The following is a 24784-nucleotide window of genomic DNA, read 5'->3' as shown; positions in this document are numbered from 1 at the left end:
ATCCTGCATGTCTTGTGAATGATATACAGTTTTCTAAACCTTAGACAGAAACACAATTAGTATGGAAACATTCAATATCGTATGGAGATCATGAAATGAATTGAACAAGAGACACTATGAAGTACCATTATAACCTTGACCTTAAGCCTTCTAAAGGTTAAGATGTATTTTACAGTCTTCGTGTCAAGTATAAAGACTGTAAAATAGTTCACCCGGCATCAGTAAACTGCAAGTTACCATGCATTCCTTCAGACATCATTTGAAGTATACAGTAGAATTACATTAAGACGTTGGCTAGGACACCGTTCTAAAAAACGGTTACTTGTTTAGAAAATAGAGACCACTCTCACATCTCAAACGTTTTCGGTAGTCTATATCCCTTTCAGTTACCATGTACCATAAATGTAAAAAAAAAAAAAAAAAAAAAAAAAAAAAAAAAATTATATAGATCTCCTATTCTACAAGCTCTTAAACGTCAATTTTGTCAATCACCCTTAAAAAGTAAAGCTCAGAAAACAAAGCAAACATTGTGTGCGAGTTTGGTCCTGGTAGGAACTAAATTTACATGAGAACGTGATTAAGTCCAAACGGTAACATGCTAAACTTTAACCAGGTTAATCAGCCGGACAAATTAGGTCACAGCCAACATCTGAAGTAATTAGTTCTTAACAACGCTAGATTTAGTTTTCATGAAAGTTTAATCCAGATAAGGCCTACAGTCAAATTCGGATTAGGCTTATAGTCAGTTGGAATAGTGACTGAATCTATGACATGTACATGTAACATTCTCCAAAGCTTGCTTTGTAACGTGGTTAACAGGGAGATCTATCGAACATTTTTAATCCCTATCCAGGATGGCAGTTTACATCTATGGATGTGACGTCTAGGGAAGTGCTCCAGACATGGCACATGTATATTATGGCTTGCGATTCGAATTGGATTGAGTTCAAAAAGGGACTGGGATGCTAGCGCCGATAGTATACTATAAACTCAAATTTGTCGAGGAAAGCTAATAATTCATCAACTGAAAAATATATGAAACATTGTAATACAAGATAAGAGGAACTTTAGCTACGAAAAAATTGGCAACCACGTTATGCACCCAGTCTGTTTGCGGATTGTTCTAGACTACAGAAGATTCTTACAGATTTAATGTAGTTCCCATTTTGACCTACATGTACTTAGCTCAATTTTATGGCTTGAACCCCTGATCCATGCAGTGATATAATATTCACAGACCTCCAAGCTCATTTGATTATATTAATAGTCGTTCTGCTTATTGGTATGGGATAACCAGAAGACTGTTCTTAAACTGTTAGGTGCACGGCATCACCCATTTAGTCCAGTTATGGTCAGAACCCTTGACCTAAAGGTGCTTAGGTATAGGCATTCACACTCATTATGCAACCACTTTGTCTGCCATAAGTTTAAAGGCACTAAAGATATATATTTCTAAAGATTGAATACATTTTCAGTATATAATGTATGTAACCCCAGGACCACAATGGAAACTAGCTATATGCTAATTTGTGTTATCCTGGATAAGTAAAGGCTACTATTATTATTATTACCCCCACCCTAGGATCTGAACCTCTGACCCAGGAAACATAATCACATCGCAACCGGAAGTACCGTGTTGGATTCTCGATCCTGGAGTCGCATCAAATCTAATACCTATAACAGTGATTGCTTCGTCACCAAACGCCCAGCATTAGAAGTAAAATGCTCAAGTTCTCAAAAACCGTAGCCTCGTGTCATGGTAGGCGCTAGTAAAACAACGAACCCTCACTCCTACAGTCGTAACCGCAATGCACAGGGTCAAAAGTGATGGTACTTAGCTAAATCTTGTGACATCTCTACGTGAGTTAAAAAAAATTGTTGAATAAGATATAAAATAAGATACAAACAAAAATCCATGCATACGTTCCTTATGCGCCAATTGTATCTCTTTTGTGTTCAGTAACATAACCTCCAAGGTCGAGAAATGAGGTTTTGAAATAATCTACTTTCGTGGCGCTAGCCGGGGCTTTTCTATTTCAAACAACATTTCGAGACCGAGCAGGTTATCCTGCATCATCCACGAAAGCAAGAAACTTACTACGATTCGGAAATATAGAACCGATCGATTACCTATATATAGAGCTTCGAATTAAGTCACTTGGTGACGTCATGGCAGTTTCCGAAACGGACTAGGCCTACATGTAATTTTTGCCGACGAAAAGAGTGAGATGGCAGGGTATACTAGATCTATTTTGAAAAATAATTCAAGCATTTAGTTTGATGTTGACGAATTATATCAACTTTTTTAAATACACAGTCCAAGAAAACTGCATGCGTGGATGAGTGTTAACTTGTCTGTGCATCGCCATGTTAGTTTACATGCACATATCGATCTCGGAATGCAGACGATTACTCTATATTGAGTGACAAATATTCTTCAGTCATTTAAAAATTTGTTTGTTATATTCTGAATATTTCATTAATTTTTATGAATATAAAATTTAATCGTCAGTTATCGACTTAACTGTTGTATTAACAAAATGCAAGCGAGGTGTGTATCAATTTTCTCATAATAAGTTATTACGTTTGAATGTATATCGCAAAATAATGACCGCTGTATTCCTTTGATCTTTACATTAACCATGGTAAAATACATTCTAAGGATCGACTTCCCTATTCGCTTAGGGTCATGGGTATTGCAATTCGGTTGAGTCTTTCCATGTTCATAAACACTTTTATAATCACATTGTTTGTCTACTAGATGGTTAGAAGTAGAAACGACTGTTTTATAGTTCTAATTTAGAACTTTGCCTTAACCTAGGTGGATAAGATCGTGAATTCCGCAGTACAGTTGGAGCAAATATGATAAATAACAATTTTTTTTTCCAAATTGGTTAATCATTTTTAGAAGATAAGTTATAAATGTTGAGTTATCCGTGGGGATCCGGATTAGAATTAGTCTTCATTACCCCTTGCCTGTTGTAAGAGGCGACTAAATGGGATGGTCCTTTGCATGAGACCGCAAAATCCGCGGTCCCGTGTCACAGCAGGTGTGGCACGATAAAGATCCCTCCCTGCTCAACGGCCTTAAGCGCCGAGCATAGGCCTAAATTTTGCAGCCCTTCATCGGCAATGGTGAAGTCTCCATATGAGTGAGATATTCTCGAGAGGGACGTTAAACAATATTCAATCAATCAACCTACTCAAAAGTGAACACCGCCTGATAGACGACGGACGAGTGGTGGGTCAGTGGTTAGAGCGTTTGCGTCAGGCCGGGAGATCGTGGGTTGAAGCCCCGCTCAGCCGCGTCAAATCTAAAACGTAAGGTTAGGTAGTGACTGTGTCTTCAACAAACGCTCGACATTTAAATGTGAGAGTCGCCGGTTTTTTGGATGTGGCCTTACCTCAATGGGTGTTGGCACGATAAACAAAAACCTCACTGTGGTCTAGATTCTAGGCACTTTACCTATATCTCGGTATGACTGAAAACATTTCAAAGGGACGTAACACACATAAAAAAAGGCGTAAATGAAAACTGTTATCTATAGCGCTTGGTATTGTACTTTCTAGAGTTTAATCATTTTTACATTCATGAAAGACTTCAAAGGCTATGTCAAAGCAAATGGCGTCAAATGATCGCTATCTTTTGCAATCTTGAAACCCTCACTGTTTTCGCATTCACAAGCTTGTAACTTTGGCGGTCACAGACATTTACCGGAAATGAAACATTTCTGTTCAGTTGTGTTCAATCTGTATAAATCTCCTATGAAACTTTGGATTACACGTACACAATTGCTAGAAATCGCATTTCCGCCCCTACATATTGACCGTTACTTGCTACCTTAACAGAAATTGAATTGTTTATTTTGAGAGCATTGCTTGTAGGTTAGATAAATAATTCAGATTTGCTTTATCTTGCTCATTACTTTATCTGTTATTATTGCTTGTCTGGCAATATATAGTATACACACTGGGACGGGGCTATATACTCGCCGAAGTTTATCGGCTTCCACTCATTCCGGGCATTACAGTGAAGACACGTACAAATCCGCTGAATTATTATGAGAAGTATTGTACAAATTGCATTTAGTCATATTGTTGATCTTGCAAGGTCGTCCCCTGTGAACAATTCAATGTGGCACAAAGGTTCGTGTTTCAAAACACTAATGCTGATCTGTACAGAGATAGTTGTTGTTGCCTATGAGAGAACATCTCGCCTTATACGAGACAATGTTTATCAAAGTAAGTTAATTGTCGAGTTCTCCCCACAAGCAGATACATGTAACTCCGAGGGCAATAAATGCATATGTGATACTAGACTAATGAATTAATATCTTTCTGTTCTCTTTTCACTCATGTAAACGAAATAATGTACAGAAACAAAATTGATCAGCCATTTCCAATCCCACAACTCACGTGCTTGCTCGAATGCATATTTGAAAGATGCTAATAAACCTGGAGAATAAAGTTTGCCTATTGTACCCGATTCGATAAGTAAATTTGACGAGAGTCATTAATCATGTAGTGACGCAAAACCATTGTAATTAACTCTTAGACTTCTTTTAAGTATCACTCACTTACCCAAATTTAGATTGTATGTTTGCCATTTAATTGATTAATTAACCTAATGCAAGCAAGATTGCATAGCTTCAAGATAAGTCTAACACAGGCTTTTCATCTTATAAGTAGATTTACTTGCCTTGGCGTTAATGGATTTTTAATACATATCCTAACGCTATGAACGCGTAGATATGAAATATTAGGAAAAGAGTCGAAGAACTGTCATAAGAAGCTGTGTAAATTCATTTCGACCATTATTTTCAATGTTGCGGCTAATAATTGTTTTTTGTATCACAATGGTGCCTTGCTACAAAATGCTAAATGGACGTACATAACACTGATACGGAATCAAACGTAAACACATTTTATATTGCAGTGCTGCTTTTATCTAATATCAATTTTACTTGAAAATGTCTTTTTGCAATATAGTTTATAATCAGTTTATGACCTTCTCTCTTTTATTTCCTCTTAAAGTACATTGGTGACTAGTATAAAATCGGCAAAATACAAATTGAGAAAACAATAAAATTGAAAGGGGTTTTTTTTTGGGGGGGGGGGGATAGAGCGTGTGAGGTGCATGTATATTCAGTCTAACATCAACTGCATGACGATAAAAAGGTACGAAAGCCTGTTTGAATAAGATGAAAGGAGGTTAAGAAAGTAAAACTAATTACGAGCTAGTAAGTCGCAATTTCAAATTAAAAGTAGTAATAGCGAAACACAAATATATTAAAAGATTTGTAAGAAAAGATCTGGTGTGTTTTAACGTCTCTTTAAGAATATTTGGCTCCTATTGAGGCGTCACCAGGTGAAGTGCTACAGTTTGAGCCTATAGATGGCGCTCATGGCTGTATTAGTGGGAGTTCTTTATCGTGGCTACGCTTGTCGCGACATGGGACATCCATTTTGAAGGTCTCCTTGGAAAGTCGTAACTACGAGGCGATTAATTGTAATTATGGCAGAAAAAGTCCGCATTACGAGATAATAAATAACTATTAATAAATAGTCGTTGGTATGACCTTTTTAAGATGTGATTTCGAGATGAAAAGTTGTGATAACAACTTATGAAAATCCTTATTTCAAGAAGAAATGTATTGATGTGACGTATTCTGACTGGGGGTGTGGATGGAGATTAGAAGTTGGAAATTTTGACGTCTGAAATTGTTCACTATTATTGTCGCCTCGTTGTGGATGGATATAGCAACTTTGTAACCTACCTTGTGAATTCGATCAATGATTTCGCCATAACTACTTTTGATTTCGACGTAATTCTAATTTTTTGTGTCGTAATTACAACTTAATATTTCGTAATTGCGACTTTATAATTTTTCGCAAACATCCTTTAATTTGATTGCAATATGCTTTCGCGAAGAAATGTGGCAAAAATATTGCCAAATCGGGGTAAAACAACAGAAAACAAATAAGAATTAAGCCAGTAATTGAAAGTTGAAAATAGACACGTCTTCAAGCAACTCTAAAAGTGCAAACTAAGGATTTTCCAACCCACGTGCTTAATAATTGATTTGCAACATAAAGGGACTACTTCTTCATAATAATTTTGCGTGATCGGAAAGAAACGGATTTCAGCATTGCCTTATAGTAAGGACAGGGAGATGGTACTAAGTAGGTGTAATTACTAGCAAGAATCATGCTAATTGGCTGGGGTTTAGAAGACTCTCTTAGCGAAAGGCAAGTATTAGTTCATAATCCTGTAAAGAAAGAGACACGCGGAAAACAAACGCGTGATGCAGTAAAGAGATCGCCATGACTCTCAACAACAGATGCTTTTGTGTTTGTTAAAAACACAACTGGTGACGATGATATTATCAATAAAGGAGAACATCGGCATTTACTGCACTTGATTTTGAACTCTTTTCATAACTTGTGTCTTTGCATAACCAGTGCATATAGTTATCGAGGTCTATTTCTTAATACATTATCGTATTCTTATAATATGACATTGAAACACATTTGCAAAGAAGAATGCTTCATTTTGATTCTATCAAAGAAAATGGCATTTCAGCTATATCTCCTAGCTAGATAGAATAAATGATTGATTAATCAGGCAATATGTTGAGTTGTAAATCTCTTAATTATTCTTGAAAATTTCAGGTGTTTTAGAGCATCAAGAAATATCATTTCAAGAAATTCGCTCCTTCCTTGTGAAACTAGATCCGTACCATGAGTTCGACCTTGTGCGCATTCCATCAAGTCATCTGGAAATGACCTTTGACACCGTACGGAATGGTAAGTTTCCAGCATTTACTACAGTCTAATGTTTTTGCAGCTGTTTGTCCTTTTCAGAAAATTGATATTATTCGAAAATAAGTACTCTCCGAAAATATTGTCTCTGTTTCGGACCTTCCCATGTCAGTAGTTTTGCAAAACACATGTAATTTATAGACTTCACTATCTGCACAGGAGTAAGAGATACATTGTTTACTTCATCATACCACAAATACACGGAGGTCTGCTAAATATAGAATATCCAAATAACACGTGTCTGCTAAAGGTATAATTTCTAAATAACACGTGTCTGCTAAAGGTAGAATATCTAAATAACACGTGTCTGTTAAAGGTATAATATCTAAATAACACGTGTCTGCTAAAGGTAGAATATCTAAATAACACGTGTCTGCTAAAGGTATATCTAAATAACACGTGTCGGCTAAAGGTATAATATCTAAATAACACGTGTCTGCTAAAGGTATATATAAATAACACGTGTCTGCTAAAGGTAGAATATCTAAATAACACGTATGTTTCGCCTTAATTCTACTCCTTCTGTAAAAATTATCGTGTAAACCCTTTTCATGGCAATGCGGAGTATGCACTTCCTTCATTGTGTAAGTGTGTTCTGATAACGTGATCGCGTGCTCTATCAGACTGCTTTGCCACTTTAACCCTGAGACAAAATGTTAATTAAAAGCAAGATGTATCGGAAACAGAAATTAATTGATAATTAGAATGCAAAACATTGTCCCGTCGAAGATAGTTGATTGTAAATTGAATTTCACTGCATTCTTCGGGACTTCCACTCTCGCCTTGATTGATTTGAAATTTCGATCATGGTATCTTTTTCATTGTAGTGTGGACAATCCGTTTTCTTGCTGGCGTCAAATCTGGGCAAGTTTAAAACGGCAGACGTATCTAATCAAAAAATAAATATGAAAAGTATGATTTAGTATATTGATGGTACAAAACTATCATTACCGGATCATTGGATTTACTTCTGTTTGACGAACTCTTACTTCATATCTGTATGAAATCTGTTTTCTCCTAAATGACTTGCTAAAGGATGATATGACATTATATATAGAAGTTGTTTTCGTGTATGAAATATGTTTTCTCCTAAATGACTTGCTAAAGGATGATATGACATTATATAGGAGTTGTTTTCGTGTTGTAATGGATTTAGAGCACAGTGGAATTTATTAGCTCTTTACTGATTGAGGTTTTGCAATGTATGTAGATCGTTTTATTTTGTCCATTCTGCCATCCGGAATACGAGAAGAATATATCGTTTACAGATGTACTGAACACGACGTAAATCATTCAATCATTGATGTTTTCTCGGTTTTGTTTTAATTTCCCGCTTTCCGACCGATTGCCTTAAGTTTAAGGAGGTACATGTATGCTACACCAGAGAAATTTGATATGGATGGAAAGTGGAGGATATTTACAACAACATTTTGAAATTGAAAACTTTCAAATTTACTTCATTAGTCAAAACATGCATATTTAGTTGAAGGCAATCTGAGAAAAATTGAAAACCCCTGCTGGACTCGAACACGCAATCTGCAGTTCAGCAGTCGACATGTTAACCTACTGAGCTACTCAGCTAGGCGATTATTTTGTAAATGAATAGACAATTATTGCTGATATTTATATCCATGTTTTAAAAGAAAGTCAGCCATTATGACTATGTAGAGTACATGTACCTCCTTAATATAGTTGTTTGTCGATACGGATGTACCAGTAAAACTTTACCTGGAGGAGATAAAATGTTCGTATTGTTTAATTTAAAACTAGAAAAAGTACACATGTATCGTATTCAATAGAGAGAAAGGCCCGGTTGTGTTGAGAAACATTTGAGAGAAAACTCTTGTTTAAAAGTTGGTTTGGTGCAGCAATTAATGGGGTACCTGCACACCCGGATTAAAATCTTGAGGTGTTACCTTAACCAATTAATCAGATGGTAGAAGCTAACTCCAAAATATACCGGGTATACTGACTTAAATGGTATAGGATAAAACAGCCTCTCATTGAGACCGAAGAGGGTTTAGTTCTATCTTCGGACAACCTATGAAGCAGATGTGAAAGACTCTGATGTATCTTTTATTTCGAGTTCACTGGGATCTATCGAAATTGCATATGAATGAAAATGATATTTGTTAATAGATAAAACGGCGTCGATATATCTAAATGTCGAGTTGAAAGCCACATCTAATACAGCTTCAAGGGTTTCAACAGTCTCGTTTAAAGTCAGCATTTCGCAAATTCTATGGTCGTTAAAACGATCTAGTTTGCAAATACAACCTATCATTGGGTCAAATGCTGTCTGACGTGTTTCATACCGATTGTAGACCGTTCGTAGCACACTGATTTTGACTACGGTTAACTCCATTTACCTGGTTAAGATATAGGGCTCATGGCGGGTGTGACCGGTCGATAAGGGATGCTTACTTCTCCTAGGCACATGATCCCACCTCTGGTGTGTCCAGGGGTCCGTTCCCAACTATCTATGGGATTTATGAGATTGATCACTGTTCGTTATCTTCACCTCTCGTCTAGAGATTTTTTCTCATGAAAAAACTTTTAATCAAATTCTGCCTCGTAAGAATATAAAAACAGATCGGCTAATACAGTCTTGCAATTCGTGCCCATGGGAATTCCAACAGACTGTTGGAAGACCTGAACACCAAAGACTACGAATATATTGAAAATGGGGAACTCCCAACATTTTTTAATATCAACTCCAGAGTATTTATGCATATAATCAGTGTGTTGTTTAACAAAGTAAGTTTTTGAATGACTGATCACAAGTTAAGAATATTTCCTTTTTCCATATTTATTGAAGAAACTAGTTTCTATGATTTCAAAAATTCTAGTTTTTAATTTATCGTGAGGAATGGTCGTGTAAAATGTTGAAAGGAAAGTCATCACGCTTTGAATTTGTTGATTGGAGAAAAGTTTTGTAATTTCAAATTTCCTAAACTTCTTAAGAATGTTTTAGAATACACATTTAATTTTCACCACTTCTGGCTTATGTCGTGGCACTATACATGTACATGTACGTTTGATGTTATCCTTCACAGCAGTAGATATTTGCGTGAGGAGCAAAGATAGAACTTGGTAGAACATTTACTGGATCCAGCAATGTATCTATGTTTGTAAGGGTTTTTGAGAAGTTTTGGAATCCAGTGTAGGTACGGTAACTCATATCCATTCGTCCCATTGACTGGGATATTAAATGAGTTTAAAAGTGAAGTATGATTTTGAAGAATTTTATCTTTTGAAGGGGAAGCTGGAATATACGTAGTATTACCAAATGTGAAATTAATGCTAAGTTCGTTTAAAATGCAGTTGTAATGGTGAGCCTTGCAAACAAAGAAAATGTAGTTGCAAACTGTCAACTGGAACCAAATGTAACCTATCTTAATTCTTTTCTTACTTGTTTATTAAACACAGAAGGACATATGGTACGCACATTTGTTTTGATGTGTCGAATACGTGATTTTGATATTCCTCTTATACTTTTTATCCATTCTAACAAGGTATCAAATTCTTTTTCATATTTAGGCCATCGTCTGGCTTAATCTTTAACATAATTTATGATGGAAATGAAGTTCTATCGCCAGTTGAAAGATTGGGGTTGGTTAAATTTAGGATCTTTTACAATAAGTGGTCCTCATTTTCAACTTTATCGATATTACCGGTAATGACGTGTCCAGCTGGGCTATTGTTGAAAATCATTTAGATTTGTTTTTCATTTAAAACATTGTTGACCTAGACGGCCATTTTAGTTTATGTTTTTATACATGAAAGGTTAACATAACAGTGATCAATTTCATAATTCCTATAAGGAATACAAAATATATAGAGTTGGACAAATACGGACCCTGAACATAACTATTAATGTTGCATGGGTTAATATTCATTTTCAATAAAATATCTAAGTACGAAGAATATGTGGAGGACTCTGGTGTCTTTTATATCGAGTTCACAAGGATATATCGAATTGATGTATGAATAAAAATGATTTTTGTTAATAGATAAAACTTTGTCGACATATCTAAATGCCGAATTGAAGGCCACATCAAGAAATGTTTTCTTCTCATGTAGAAGCTTTTGAATAAATTTTGCTTCATAAGATCATAAAAACAGGTCAGCTAACAAACAAGCACAATTTGTGCCCATGGGATTTCCAACAGACTGTTGGAAAACGTGATCACCAAAGACCACAAAGATATTGTTATTGAGGATCTCCAGGAATTTTTTTTATTTTAACTCCAGCGTATACATTTATGTGCGTAGAATCCATTTGTGTTGAAGAAGCAACTGTATATGATGTCAAAAAGTCTAGCCTTTAAATTATCGTGAGGAATGGTCGTGTAAAGTGTTGAAAAGTAATACATTTGATATTGTTGATTTCAAATTTACTAAACTTTCTTTAGAATTTTTACAATCGACATTTGATTTACACCACCTCTGCATATGTTGTGATACAATACGTTTTAAGTCTCTCCTTCACAGCTGTTAATAATTTCTTGAGGAGCAAAGATAGAGGCTTGGTTGAACATTTACTGGATCCAGCAGTGTATCTTTCTTTGTAAGGGTTTTTGTGAAGTTTAGGAATCCAGTATAGATACGGTAACTCATATTCATGCATCCCATTGACTTGAGCATAGTTCTTGAGGAATTCGTTATCAGGGACTACAACTGTACGTGCAAATGTCAGTTTTCGGTATAATTACCAAATTCTATAGCTAGAGCACGAACATTGACATTTACACATATATTATTTAATTTTACTTGTAACACGCAATTTGATTGGTTCATTTGATTTTATCATCATTCTTTATATTTCATAAATAAAGTTGTTTTTTAGTCCCGCTATATGACGTCCTAGGAATGACGTCACAATACGTTTGGCTGTTCTGTTTCCATTTTGTTGCTACTGCAATATTGGCCCGTGCCATATAGAATTCAAGCTTTATTTAGAATTATTCATCAAATATGTCAAACGCAATTTACTGAGATTTTAAGGTATGAAAGTAATTTTTCCTCATTTTATACGATATAAAGGAAGTTGCCCCCACATTTTACGCTGTTTTATTAACCGCTTCGCGTTTTATAATGCGTAAACTGCCCTTAACTTACTTTATCGTAGAAAATGAGGAGATTTTGCTTTTGTTCCTTTGTAGAAAATCAGAAGAAAGGAAGAAAATCAACAAGAACACCCAAATGCAGGACATATCCCCTTGCAATGAGTGTCTACAAGCTTTTTCTATGAAAATCCGTAGTAAATGACCCTAAACTCAACAGGGTTCTTCCTCTTAATAAAAAAGCTATACATGAACTATCAAATCAATCGAACAAAAAAGTGTGGCCTGTAGTGTCTAAAAGCTCTGTGTTACACACACACTAACATTTCCGTTTCTATATCCCGTTTCGCAATGAATTGCGAAGGGGTAATATACAGAGAGTTCTCTTAGATGAAACGTTACTACACCTCAGTTGCAATAGTTTGGATGCCAGAAAGAAAGAAAAATGCTATGTAGTTTGAATCTGCAAGTTAACAGCAACATAGAGTGATAGACAGGGTGTATAGTAAGACGAAGATAACGAACAGTGATCAATCTCATAGCTCCTATCAGCAATACAAATAGAGAGTTGGGCAAACATGCACCCCTGGATATACCAGAGTATTTGTCACAGACAATATCAAGAAACTTTTGAGAAATTATAGATAAAACTGTGCTAACAAAATAACAAAGATGAAATTGATGAAAATTTTATTTTCACTTTTTTTTCATTATACGCAAGTTCTTGAATAAAGCATTCATTGAAACTAGATTCAAAATGAGATTATGGTCAAATTTGGGCATTTTGTAGCAACGGTAATAACATTTATAATTGCATGCATGGGAAATTAAAATCACCCAGGATGATTTCTTCCAGATACAAAAACAATCCCATGAACATCAACTAATTTCTATTGTCGACCTTAATTTGGATACTACAGATACCATACAAACTGGATTGACCACACCTTTCTTGCTATGAGGGGGCCTCAAGATATGGGAAAGTAGAAAAGTCACCATAGAGATATCACCATTTTTATGAAGACAAAGGATACGTCTTACACGACACAAAACTGCAATAGAAAGGGAATATAAATGTTTGCATTTCAACATCAATTATATCTCCATAGAAACGGTATTAGAAACTCATTTCCCATTATTCTATGTTGGATATAACATCAAGTTTGATACTTCTTTTAATCAATTTGTATTTCTATTTGGATGCAAAAATTGCATGTGGGGGTTTCGTTAGAGAACTTATTATTATCCTAATTAGATGTATCCCGTAGAGATCACCAGTATAGATTGTACATAGTCTTTACTTAGAAATAATTTTTCGATGATTATTTCATTTTTATTCGTAACTTTATGAAAGTAATGGAAAATACTTCCAACTCAACATTATTTCATCAAAGTTTGTTTCTATGGAAATGTTTCCATTATAACACCCGCCTGTCGCTATCGTTTGTGACCAGGCCTTCGGACTTTAACAATCCGTGGTTATTGATATTTTAGGTTGTGTAAGATGTCATCTCAGAGGTCCAAAATGGTAGGACTTTCAAAACATATCAGTGTTTTGTGAATGATCAAAATCATGCATACATTAACATAATTGACTTGATTGTTCTTAGAATCCCGGTGTACTTAATCTTAACATATCTCAGTGAATATTTCGTAGGTTAGCGTAATTTGTGTTATTTAGAAATAACCAAGCGTCCCTGACATTATAGAAATCATGAAATATATTAACATCAACAAGCAAACTGCATCTAGAAATCTTGAAATTAACTCTAAATAAAAATTCCAGCAACGTTTTCCAAAACTTCGTACAAACGTATAAAATGTCCCGTGGGGATCCGGGTTAGAATAGGTCCTCAGTACCCCTTGCTTGTCGTAGAAGGCGACTAAATGGGGCGGTCCTTCGGATGAGACCCCAAAAACCGAGGTCCCGTTTCAAAGCAGGTGTGGCACGATAAAGATCCCTCACTGCTCAATGGCTAATTAAGTGCCGAGCATAGGCCTAAATTTTGCAGCCTTTCACCGGCAGTGGTGACGTCTCTGTATGAGTGAAATATTCTCGAGGGGGACGTTAAAATTTATTTAATTTATCAATCATATAAAACAAAATGATATAATGCGATTTAGCTTATTTGCATGTGGTAAAATAATTAATTGGATTGTTAGGTAAGGTTCTTTTCATAGATCATTCGATTTCACACTCCCTCATGTGTTCTTACCAACCATTACTTTATAGGTCCTATGTACTTTAAAACTCCATATTACATATAGTTGACGTTCTTTCTTTCGTATTGTAGCTTCAGACTTGATCAACAATCGGAATATTTCGGCTATAATTGGAACATACAGTGAAACATTTGTCCATGCAACATGCTTCGAAAGAGTACCCTATATCGTCACATCCGGTGTTCCGCATGACGTCAAGGAAAGTCCTTTCCTGTTAAATATTCTACCGGGAATACACAGTTACGCTTTGGCAATCAATGACATTATGACGTATTTTAACTGGAGGAGAGTGGCTATAATATACGATTGGGAAGAAGGTAGTAAAATAATGACTTTTTAATTAACGGGTTGTTTGAATTGTACAATTTCGATAGCAAATTTATGTAAGGATTTTACACTTCAGATTACAATGATTTTTAAACGAAAACTGGCACAGAGAATTGTAACTGTCCTCTAAACATGCCATTGCATGATAACTCACCTCTCTCTCTCTCTCTACCTCTCTCTGTTTCCTTCAGATGAAAAGTGATGCTTTACCAGTAGCAAATGTAGTCTACTATTTCCAGAATATACTTGGATTAAATCTGCATTTTGCTTTTAGATCTCTGCTTAACTGTAACTAGCTTTTATTTTGCAGATATATTGCCTCTTCACATGTTTCGTGAGTGAAGTCGAATACATTTAGAGAAGTTTGCATTAGCATGCGATTTTTTTTTAACTTTGACACTTTTCATATTCATATAGGAGGGGTAAATAATGCGGTTTATTCATTGCATGTACTTCAACACCCCCTATAACCATGCCGCTCTTCCTGACCTTGTCTGTTTCATAGATGCAGCATTTTCTACTAGTCATAACAAATTTATAATGGAAAACTATAGTTAACTATTATTTGTTATAATAATACATTTTCTCAACATTTTTATTATAGTAGTATAGAATAAATCAAATATTTGTTGTAATATTTACTCAGTTAAGATATATATATATATATATATATATATATATATATATATATATATAGATCAATCATGTAACCAAAATTATTTGAATTTTCAAAAAATATTATTTATTTTTCGTAGTAATTCCAAATATTAAAGGATTAGAGTATCAAAGTATTTAAGTCTTTACAAAAGTAAATCAAAGTCTGAATTATTTTACCATAGTCAATCAAAATATTATAGTTTTTACAATAGTAAATCAAAGTCTGGAATATTTTACCATAGTCAGTCAAAGTATTATAGTTTTTACAATAGTAAATCAAAGTCTCAAAATATTTTACCATAGTCAATCAAAATATTGTAGTTTTTACAATAGTAATTTGCATATAAAGAATTGTGTTTTTTACAATAGTAGATCAAAATATTTTGCCTTTTACTGTAATAAACCAAAGTATGAATTTTTGTTATAATAGTGAATTGAATTATAAATTAAAGCATTACAGTTTTAATGTAGGAAATCGAAGTATTTAAGATTTTTCAATACGTAGTAAATCAAAGTACATGTATATCAGTTTTTACAGTACTGTAGTAAATTGAAGTATTACAACTTTTACAGTACTGTAGTAAATCAAAGTATTAGTTTTTACAGTATTGTTGTAAATTGAAGTACTACAGTTTTTACAGTACTGTAGTGAATCGAAGTATTATAATTTTATTAGTACTGTAGTAAATCAAATCATTAAGGCTTTTACAATAGTTCATCAAAGTTTTACAATTTTGACATCAAGTTATTACAGTTTAAACAATAAAAAAAAATATTACATTTTTGCGATAGTAAACCATAGTTAACTATAGTATTCCTAGTCCCGTTTTGTAAGGGAAAGTTTTACAGTGGTTGGTGTGTTATTATGTCTTTAAACATGCTCACAGCTTATTCATTTTCATTCTCAGATTGAAAATCTGAGTATTGACCCATAAAATTAATTGATTGCAGCGTATTTTGTATACTTTTTACTTTATCCCTAAACCACATCTCTCACCTATTTTATCATCAATCCCGTTAGTGTCATTTTGGCATGATAATTATCCATTACATCCCCTATTTTTCGAATTTTGTTATTTGATACCATTTAATTGCCATTATAAATGTTTAAATGATTTCTAATAGAAGAAAGTTTATATTTGGTTTACTATTATTTAGGTTAATTTCTGCTTTAAAGTAATATTAGAAAGTAGCGCAATGTAACTATTAATAGAAGTAATGAACCGTAGTCCTATATCACGTGTTAGTCTCGTAGTGATGTGGCTTTACTATAATTGTCATCTTTATATATATGTAGATATTATTTTCAGCGATCAAACCAATTTGAATCCACTTTAACGGAGGACTCAAAAAATTCAATATCTAAAGTGTCAGTATTAGCGTCGAACATTCATTTATGAAAACACACACACTCTCACACACACAGAAAGTGAAGATAACGAGTGATCGATTTCATAATTCATATAAAGAATATAAAATTAAGAATGGGGCAAGCACTGATCCCTATATATACCAGAGATGGGATCGGGTGCCTAGGACGAGTAAGCAGCCCATGTTAACCGGTCACATTCACCGTGAGTCCTACATCTTGATCAGGTAAACAGAGTAATCTGTCTTCAAAATTACTATGTAACGAACGATCTAATAAATGGTATGGACCACATCAGACAGCATTTCACCTACTGACAGGTTGAATTGGTAAATTAGATTATTATATCGACCATAAAATTTGCGAAATGATGGCTTTAAACGAGACTGTTGAAATCTCTGTAATATCAACATTTCGCAGTAACCTTGATTTAAATTATTATCATACTCAGAACATGCTCTTGTGTATCAAATCGGTTGAGAGACATAAACACCATATGCAGGTGATAATGGAATATTTCAACATAAATATGGGAAGTTGACGATAGAGAAGCTGAAATCCCGTTTGAGTTGTTAGTATGCTGTTAACATCTATGTTCAATAAAATATCCATGAAGCAGACGTGGAAGACTCTGTGGTGTCTTATCTTTTGAGTTCACTTGGATATATAGAATCGACATATGAGTGAAAAAGATTATTGTTAATAAATAAAAAGTGTCGATGTATTTAAATGTCGAGTTGAAGGCTGTACAGAAAGATACTCTACTCAAGTAGAAACTTTTGAATAAATTCTGTCATGTAAGAATATAAAAACAAGTCAGCTAATAAAGGAGCATAATTCGGGCTCATGAGAATTCCAACAGACAATTGGATGGCCTGATCACCAAAGACAACGTAGATATTGTCAATTAGGAACTCCAGCATCTTTTTAACATCGACTTCAGAGTACTTGTACGTAGAATCAGAGTGGCGTGTTTAACTCTTAGAGATCTTATTGAGTGGGGGGGGGGGGGTGAATACGAAACACTGCAGGGAGAGTAAACTAGGTGTTCCGGAACACTAACTAACTCACACGGTATTACATTGTGATTGGTATTAAGATACATGTTCTCCGATTTTACACTTGTTTTATCAGATATATATGCTGCATGTGTATGGACATCCATACCCATATTATTTATGTTTCTATAGGTCCTCCAGTTGTGTCTTTACTGGTTGACAGGCACCCGACTGACCTTAAGGCATACAACATACGTCACAATACGTCAGAAACGTACGTCAGAGGGATCCTTAAGGACGTCCGTAGCAGATTCATTGAACGAATAATAGTGATATGTTCATCAACAAATACAAAAATCGTTTTAACGCAGGTACAGCCTACTTAAAAACGTTTCTGTAGTAATAACTACCTTGTACATGAAACATTGTAACAATAAAAAATTTGCGCATTTTCCAACATAATTCATTCTTGAAGAAATTTATTTTTAATTCCAGATTCCATTTGTACCTTCTGTTAGACTTGTCTATGCATTAGATTAACTCATCTTTATAAGTCAATGTTTATTGATTCGTTACCTCGCACTAACTCTTGACATCAGTCGCTATATAAAAGTTGAGCCCATTAGACCATTACGCAATCCACTATAAATAAAACAACCAATGAAATCACTGTATCTTGTTATGGTGTACATGGATACAAATGACACGATCTCATACTAATGCATTGGTAAACACGAGCAATTGTAATATTTACACCACTAATTACGTTTATTGATAGTAGATTAAGTTTGGAAACCTTTTTGCTTAAGACAATATTGCTTAGACAATTGAAATAGCCAAAACTGTGGGTATCAATACACGTGTTTTTATTTGAATCTCTCACTTCTCGTTGTTATAAATAGAACCGCATTCTCATTGGTTCCCACTCTTTAGTGGAAACGATCAGAACGAGCCCAACGTTTCGATAGTCACTGATGTCAAGGGTTAGTGCCAGGTAGCGAATCAATAACGCTTGACTTATGAAGATGTAGATTAACTATGTATAGGAATTACATGTAAGAGGGACAAGGCTACTAAAAGAAGCGCTAAAATAAATTACAATAACCACTAAAATAAGTACAGTGTAGTAATTATAGTTTATAATTACAATTACGTCTGTTTCAGGCTTTATATCTTAGCCTACTTTCCCGTCCATATGCTTGGCTAGTTGCAAATGTGGTAAGTGTGCTATTTTCAGAGTTATGGAGGTCCCGGTGTAAGGTATTTGAAGGGATCTCACAGTGGAGATGTTTCTCAAATTTTAAAAAGACGTGATTATCATGCATGTACAAATTAAATAATATGTTTTTAGATGATGCTAATTACAAAATTTTATAATGTTAAGCCTAGTTTTCGTTTCCAGACATTTATGTGAGGGAACGTTGTTATTTTCTAGTCTGTCTCAGATTTCTTGGAGTGGTGCTCTTCATTCGCGTATTATTGTCTGTTTCTACAGGCTACATGATTTCTAAGGATCTGGAGCTGCTTACCGTAAACGCTTTTAAATGTTATATACATGTACCTATTCATGTTAAGGAAGTCAAATTCATGACTAGGACTTAACAACGACTGTATTTACTGTCCAATGCTTAATTTATTCATTACGATTGTTTGTATATAAAAAAAAGTATCTGTATCACCAGGGATCTTAAAATGTACAGGAATCCCACAAAGCGGACCATCGCTTTGAAACTTGGCATATTTTGAAAACTAATAAGTTTAGAAATCTATCTCTATACAATAATCCAAGAAACACACGAAAATACAAACGTAGGGACGAACGAATTTCATTTATATCCCTATGCAAGTATGTTAAAGGCAATAGTAATTGAACAGATCACAGAACACTCCTAACCTTGCCACTTTGGTCACTTGTACGCAGGCGATCGAAGATTAAACAATTGTTTTCAGGAAAAATTAAGGAAGACTAATTTGAACTTTTGACCTCATTGACACCTGCAGGACACAAGAATCCTCTAGAACATTGGGGTAGCTCAATTTGAGCCCGTGATCGTTATTATTCATTCAGATAGTTAATCCTCTGTATTGCGAAACCGCTGATGGTTTTTGTTTACTGATTACCCTCAATTAGATAGTCCGTAATAGACAAAAATCAGTCATTTATATAAATGTGTTAAGCCAATCCCATTATAAAGAGAATGCGTTTAATCGGATCCACATCGGTTATAAATCTCAGTATTTAGGATATCACGCTGTAATCATAGTTTCCATTCATCTAGTCAAACACTTGAATAGAAATAGTAAGTTAATGATGTTTAGGAAATTATAAGCTTTTGAAGACGGGGTGTCGCTTTAGTGACATTAGTTTATACTTATAACGTGTACGGTCAGAGTGATGTTTTGTATAATTGAAACGATTTAAATATTAGAATCTATCTTTTTTTTATTTCGAACTAGTTTAAGCAATATCAAATGTATGTCCTAATGCTACATCATAAAACATCCGTGATATTTGTTTGAAAAAGGGGACAGATGTAGCTGCCTTAGACGATTATTTAGATTCCCGCGCTAACTTGACGTCACTTCTCCTCATGATCAACAGTAGCCCGGATGACTGTGCCTTGGAGACGGTTGATGTATCTCTGTCTAATGCCGTCCTTCACGACGCCTTCAAGGTTTATATGAACATTCTAGAACAACATGTCAGCAAAAACAGACTTCAGATGAGGAAGGCTCTACGAAATGTAAGATTTAAAACATCTATTTAGTTTTTCGCGCCCGGAATGTTTGAAAACAGGTGAAAGAAAACAAATACAAATTCAGTTGCTCCACCCTGCCTTTAACAGTTTTATGATAATTTTTTCATTATTGTCTTTTCCAGAATGATTTTAACATGAGAAATGTGAGCAACATATATATATTGTATGAAAAGCACATTCATGTCTTTATTTGTCATCTACCTATTTTCCCTGTACAAGCTCCCCTGAAAATATTAAACATTCACCATCACATGCACGAAATCATGGATCAAAAGCATGCATATTTCACCACATGTTCTATACATGTACAATGTAGCTATCACTGGTTCGATCACGTGGTCATCTTATCGTCATCTATTACGTTTACACCGCTATGTACTCTTTTCAGTGTATTCTTAAACTACATGTACATGTATGTACTCTTGAGAACCAATTGCTGTTAAAGTGTTTTATACAATTTATATTTTCTTTTTTTAATTTTGTCGATTTGTAGACTGATACTATTACTTTGAGTGAATTGTATGTTCCTTACACCAAACTGCCAGATTTAAATTAATTGTTACGAACATCTTTGTGTGTCAAAAATATTTTTATATTTGATTCATTTCTCATCTATACATGTGCATTATCGTGTTAAATAGATTGGAGGCGATGCTTTGGTTTTTCAGATCCGTGTTCATGGATGTACTGGTAAACTGTCCTTTTCTAAAAAGGGGGTCAGAAATGAGACGTATCTGCAGCTGAAATCTCTGGCTACCAGTAGAAATGGAACGGTAAGTGAGCTTAAACATTTCAAATGTATTTGAAACATTTACTAACCTTGATAACTTAGAATTCCAACGAATTGTACAGTTAAGATTTTTTTCTGTTTTCTATTTCTATACGATGAGTGATCGCCTTCAACTTGTTGAAGATTATAGCACGAGTTGTGAAGGGGGTAGCGATTTGCCAGATAACTATTTACAATTTGATGCATGGAACTTTATCAAAATATGTTGTTGATCATTGTTTGCTATGACAATTATGTTTTCTTGATTGGATAGAATTTGGACCATGGTTGTTGTGATTCGGTGTTGTTAAATGTATATGTTGCTTGATGAAGTCTGGTTATTTTTGTTTACATCCGTTTAGACAGGATGTTAGCTCACCTAAATTATTTTCAACTGATGAAACATTGGGCCAATTTCGATCATATTTTAGCATAAAGTATCCCTGTGTGACGAGGGTCCCAGTTTGTTTAAAGAAAGGGGCATAAAATAATAGGGTGTTTACAAAATCTTCTCAAGAACCACATGTCTATAAGTTCTGAAATTAATATGGAAGCCTCCTTATGTTGATTCAAGTTCGTTCACGCGATGACCCCCAGACTCAAGGTGAGGACAAATTTTTTTTTTTTTTTTTACATCGGTACACAAGTATATTAGGAAAAACTCTACAGTTTGTCAAATCAATATGAAATCACACACATGAATCGGAGACGTAAAGTTTGTTCATCTCGTGATTATAATATATGGGGTTATCTTATCAAGTAACCACTAAAAGGATGCAATATGCAAGCATGTATGTTTTTTCACACTATTACACTTCTTTGACCAGAACGGGACCACAATAAGGGTTTAAAGTTAAAACGAAGATTTCACATTTATTCCAAAGCGTTTTCGCTCTAATGCTCTCCAGTGGAATTTGAAAAACAACAATAACTCCTAACAAGGTGCATGACATACGTGGTGTTCGCACACCTGCTTCTTTTTATTGAATGTACAACTGACAATGAACTTGTCTGCCGATTTGACAGACCCATTCCACGGAAGAGCCGTAGAGCTTTGGAATATATGTGAAATTTTCGACTTAATCTTCTCTATATTTCGCCTATACCTAGGACTTATATAGTTAATACCATTAATCGTAGGAGCCACAATGGGGTACAAGGGAAAATACAATTACCCAGATGAGCGATGTGGCCCATGGACCTCTTTTTATCCTACTCCGATTTCAAATGTTGAAATTGCCAAAGTTGTCTACCATTAATGCTGATGGTCGTACATTCAATCTCTCATGAATTTGTGATATTGGGCAAAATGCATCGAAAAACTGTAACGAAAGTGATAGTTTATATATAATTTCTCCCTTGGATGGATGACGCACGCTATGTAGAATTATCAAAGTTTGTGGTTTGGTGTGTATTGTGATGTTGTCATGACTACCATAATCATATAAGCCATTAGAATTTCTTTGTTTTTCCTTCCTTTGTTGTGCAAGATTTAGGGCTCTACTTTGAATACTCCTAACAAGATGCATGACATACTTGGTGTTCGCACACCTGCTTCTTTTTATTGAATGTACAACTGACAATGAACTTTTCTGTCGATTTGACAGACCCATTTATTTCAGTACGGAACATGGAGGAGTGGCAAAAACCGGGTTAGGGAGCGGATCCAACCATCACAGTCTTATACGTCGATGATGAAGAGGGATGAGCAGGATGTGTTTTCAGATGGGAGAATAAGAGTCACAACAAAATTGGTTTGTGTGATAAATTATGGCTGTTAATTTGAACGCTGAAATTTCTTACGACAAACCCATGATAAAAATGTGTGAGACATAGATTTGTATTAGGATAAACTTTGTTACAAATGTGTGGAACACAGATTTGCATTTATGATAAATTAGGTTATTTGATCGGAATATAATGCTTCAGGACATCTATGATATCTATTATAAAGAATGCTGATTAATGTTTAAACCACAATTAACATGTGAAATTGTGCCATAGTTTCTTGATTCATAAGATGTACCTTTCATAATAGTTTTAAAATATGTATCATAGTTTGTAAACGCTGGTTGTAGTTTATAAATCTCTTGGAAACTGGATTTTGACATAACGGCAAATCTACAATACACGGCCTTGTATCACAACATCAGATTAAGAGAGAAATTAGAACGGGAAAATGTGTACTCCACAATACCCAATTACAGATTTACAAATTGCACTGCAAAAGTAGAGGCTTAAAATATGAATATGCACAAACAATCGGCTTCATTTTCGTATATCCTTAGACGAATTTGACTCCACTTTTGGCACTCTGTTTTCCCTATAACAGCTCTAGCAAGTTTATCGTTATTTCGGATTTCAAACATTTCGGTTGAGCATCACTGAAGAGACATTATTTGTCGAAATGCGCATCTGGTGCATCAAAATTGGTACCGTATAAGTTTTAAATATACATGTAACTATATAGGCCTACATGTATTAGTTGACTATTTGTACTTGCCCAACAGACAGAACCCTGGGGTTGCGAAATTCAAACCTTTGGTACACCCCTTTCTGCTTTTCCTGAATATGCATTTAGTTTTTATGTACTATCAGTGAAAAAGGTTGTTTTTTTTTTCAACTGATTAAGAGATTTAATCACTATGACCATTTGGCCCACCCAAAACTCCTACATCTGGGATCATGAGGTTTACAATTTGATGGAAGCCGTCCTTCTCGACCTAATTATGCATTTAGTTTTTCTTACAGATATGCGGTTTTATAGGTTTCTTTAAAAATATGTCAATTCATTGCAGTTATTTTATGTAATTACTTTATCAACAATTTGTTAATGAAAAAGTGAAGATTACGTACAGCGATCTACCTCATAAATATACATATGTACCATCAAGAGTACAAAATCAAGAGCAGGGCAAACAGGGATCCCCGAAAACGTCATATTTGGGATCAGAAGGAATAAGCATTCCCCCTTTTTTTCTTGTCCTACCCACCATGAGCCCTCTGTCTTGATCAGGTAAACGGAGTAATCCATAGTCAACATTAGTATGTAAAAAACGGTCTGATAATTGGTATGAAACACAACAGATAGCATACAATGATAAGTTGTATTTGCAAATTAGATCATTATAACAACCATTGAATTTGCGAAACGCTGACTTTAAAAGAAACTGTCGAAACCCCTGTACCATCAACTTATTTGTAAGTAGCTTGTCTCGATTTTAAAAATGACTATACACAGAACAAGCTCTCACGTATTGAATAAACACTATATACTGGTGATAATGAAATATTGCTATACAAAATGGGAAATTGACGATGAGAAACTGAAATATTCCCAGTACTAGTCATAAAGTTGAGTTGTTAGTTTGCGTTTAACACAATACTAAATCAGTTGTATATTGACAAAAGCCAATGATGCACAACGAAGTTTACATTCGATTGATAAAAATCATATTGGATATTATCAAGAAATCTTAATATTTCAAATGACAGGAAGAACCATTTGTTCAGTGGAAGAATGATTCCGGAATCGGCAACAAGACAACAGACATAGGTGATCAACTAGAGGGTTTTCTTATAAGTATATTTGAAAAGTTGGCGGAAGAGCTAGGTTTCTCCTTCAATATAAGTCTAGTACCCGACGGCAAGTATGGAAGCTACAAAGGAAAAAAACGAGGATGGACTGGAATGGTTCGACAACTTTTGGATAACGTAAACATTACTTTTACATTACCCTTCTTGAATTGATGTTGAAAGTAGACCACAAAATAATTGTATATTGCCATAGTCAA

General features: G+C 34.7%; 1 protein-coding gene across 7 annotated transcripts in view; it reads left to right on the top strand.

Moving 5' to 3' along the window:
* LOC125681110 (glutamate receptor ionotropic, kainate 2-like) overlaps positions 1–24784 on the top strand; it is a 38656-nt gene that overhangs the window by 5151 nt on the left and 8721 nt on the right. The window contains exons 2-11 of one of the 7 annotated variants that reach the window (XM_056153894.1): positions 6673–6807; positions 14183–14428; positions 14749–14772; positions 17655–17833; positions 18627–18680; positions 19988–20206; positions 20344–20364; positions 20890–20994; positions 22613–22744; positions 24486–24704. In XM_056153894.1, coding sequence (XP_056009869.1) covers positions 6673–6807; positions 14183–14428; positions 14749–14772; positions 17655–17833; positions 18627–18680; positions 19988–20206; positions 20344–20364; positions 20890–20994; positions 22613–22744; positions 24486–24704 — 1334 coding nt within the window. Of the gene's footprint in view, positions 1–6672; positions 6808–14182; positions 14429–14748; positions 14773–17654; positions 17834–18626; positions 18681–19987; positions 20207–20343; positions 20365–20889; positions 20995–22597; positions 22745–24485; positions 24705–24784 lie in introns of all 7 variants that reach the window. The other 6 variants (XM_056153891.1, XM_056153892.1, XM_048921034.2 and 3 more) reach the window with 6 other exon arrangements.

This window comes from Ostrea edulis, chromosome 2 (assembly GCF_947568905.1).
Source record: "Ostrea edulis chromosome 2, xbOstEdul1.1, whole genome shotgun sequence".
NCBI lineage: Eukaryota > Metazoa > Mollusca > Bivalvia > Ostreida > Ostreidae > Ostrea > Ostrea edulis.
This window is presented reverse-complemented; position numbering and strand designations above follow the sequence as displayed.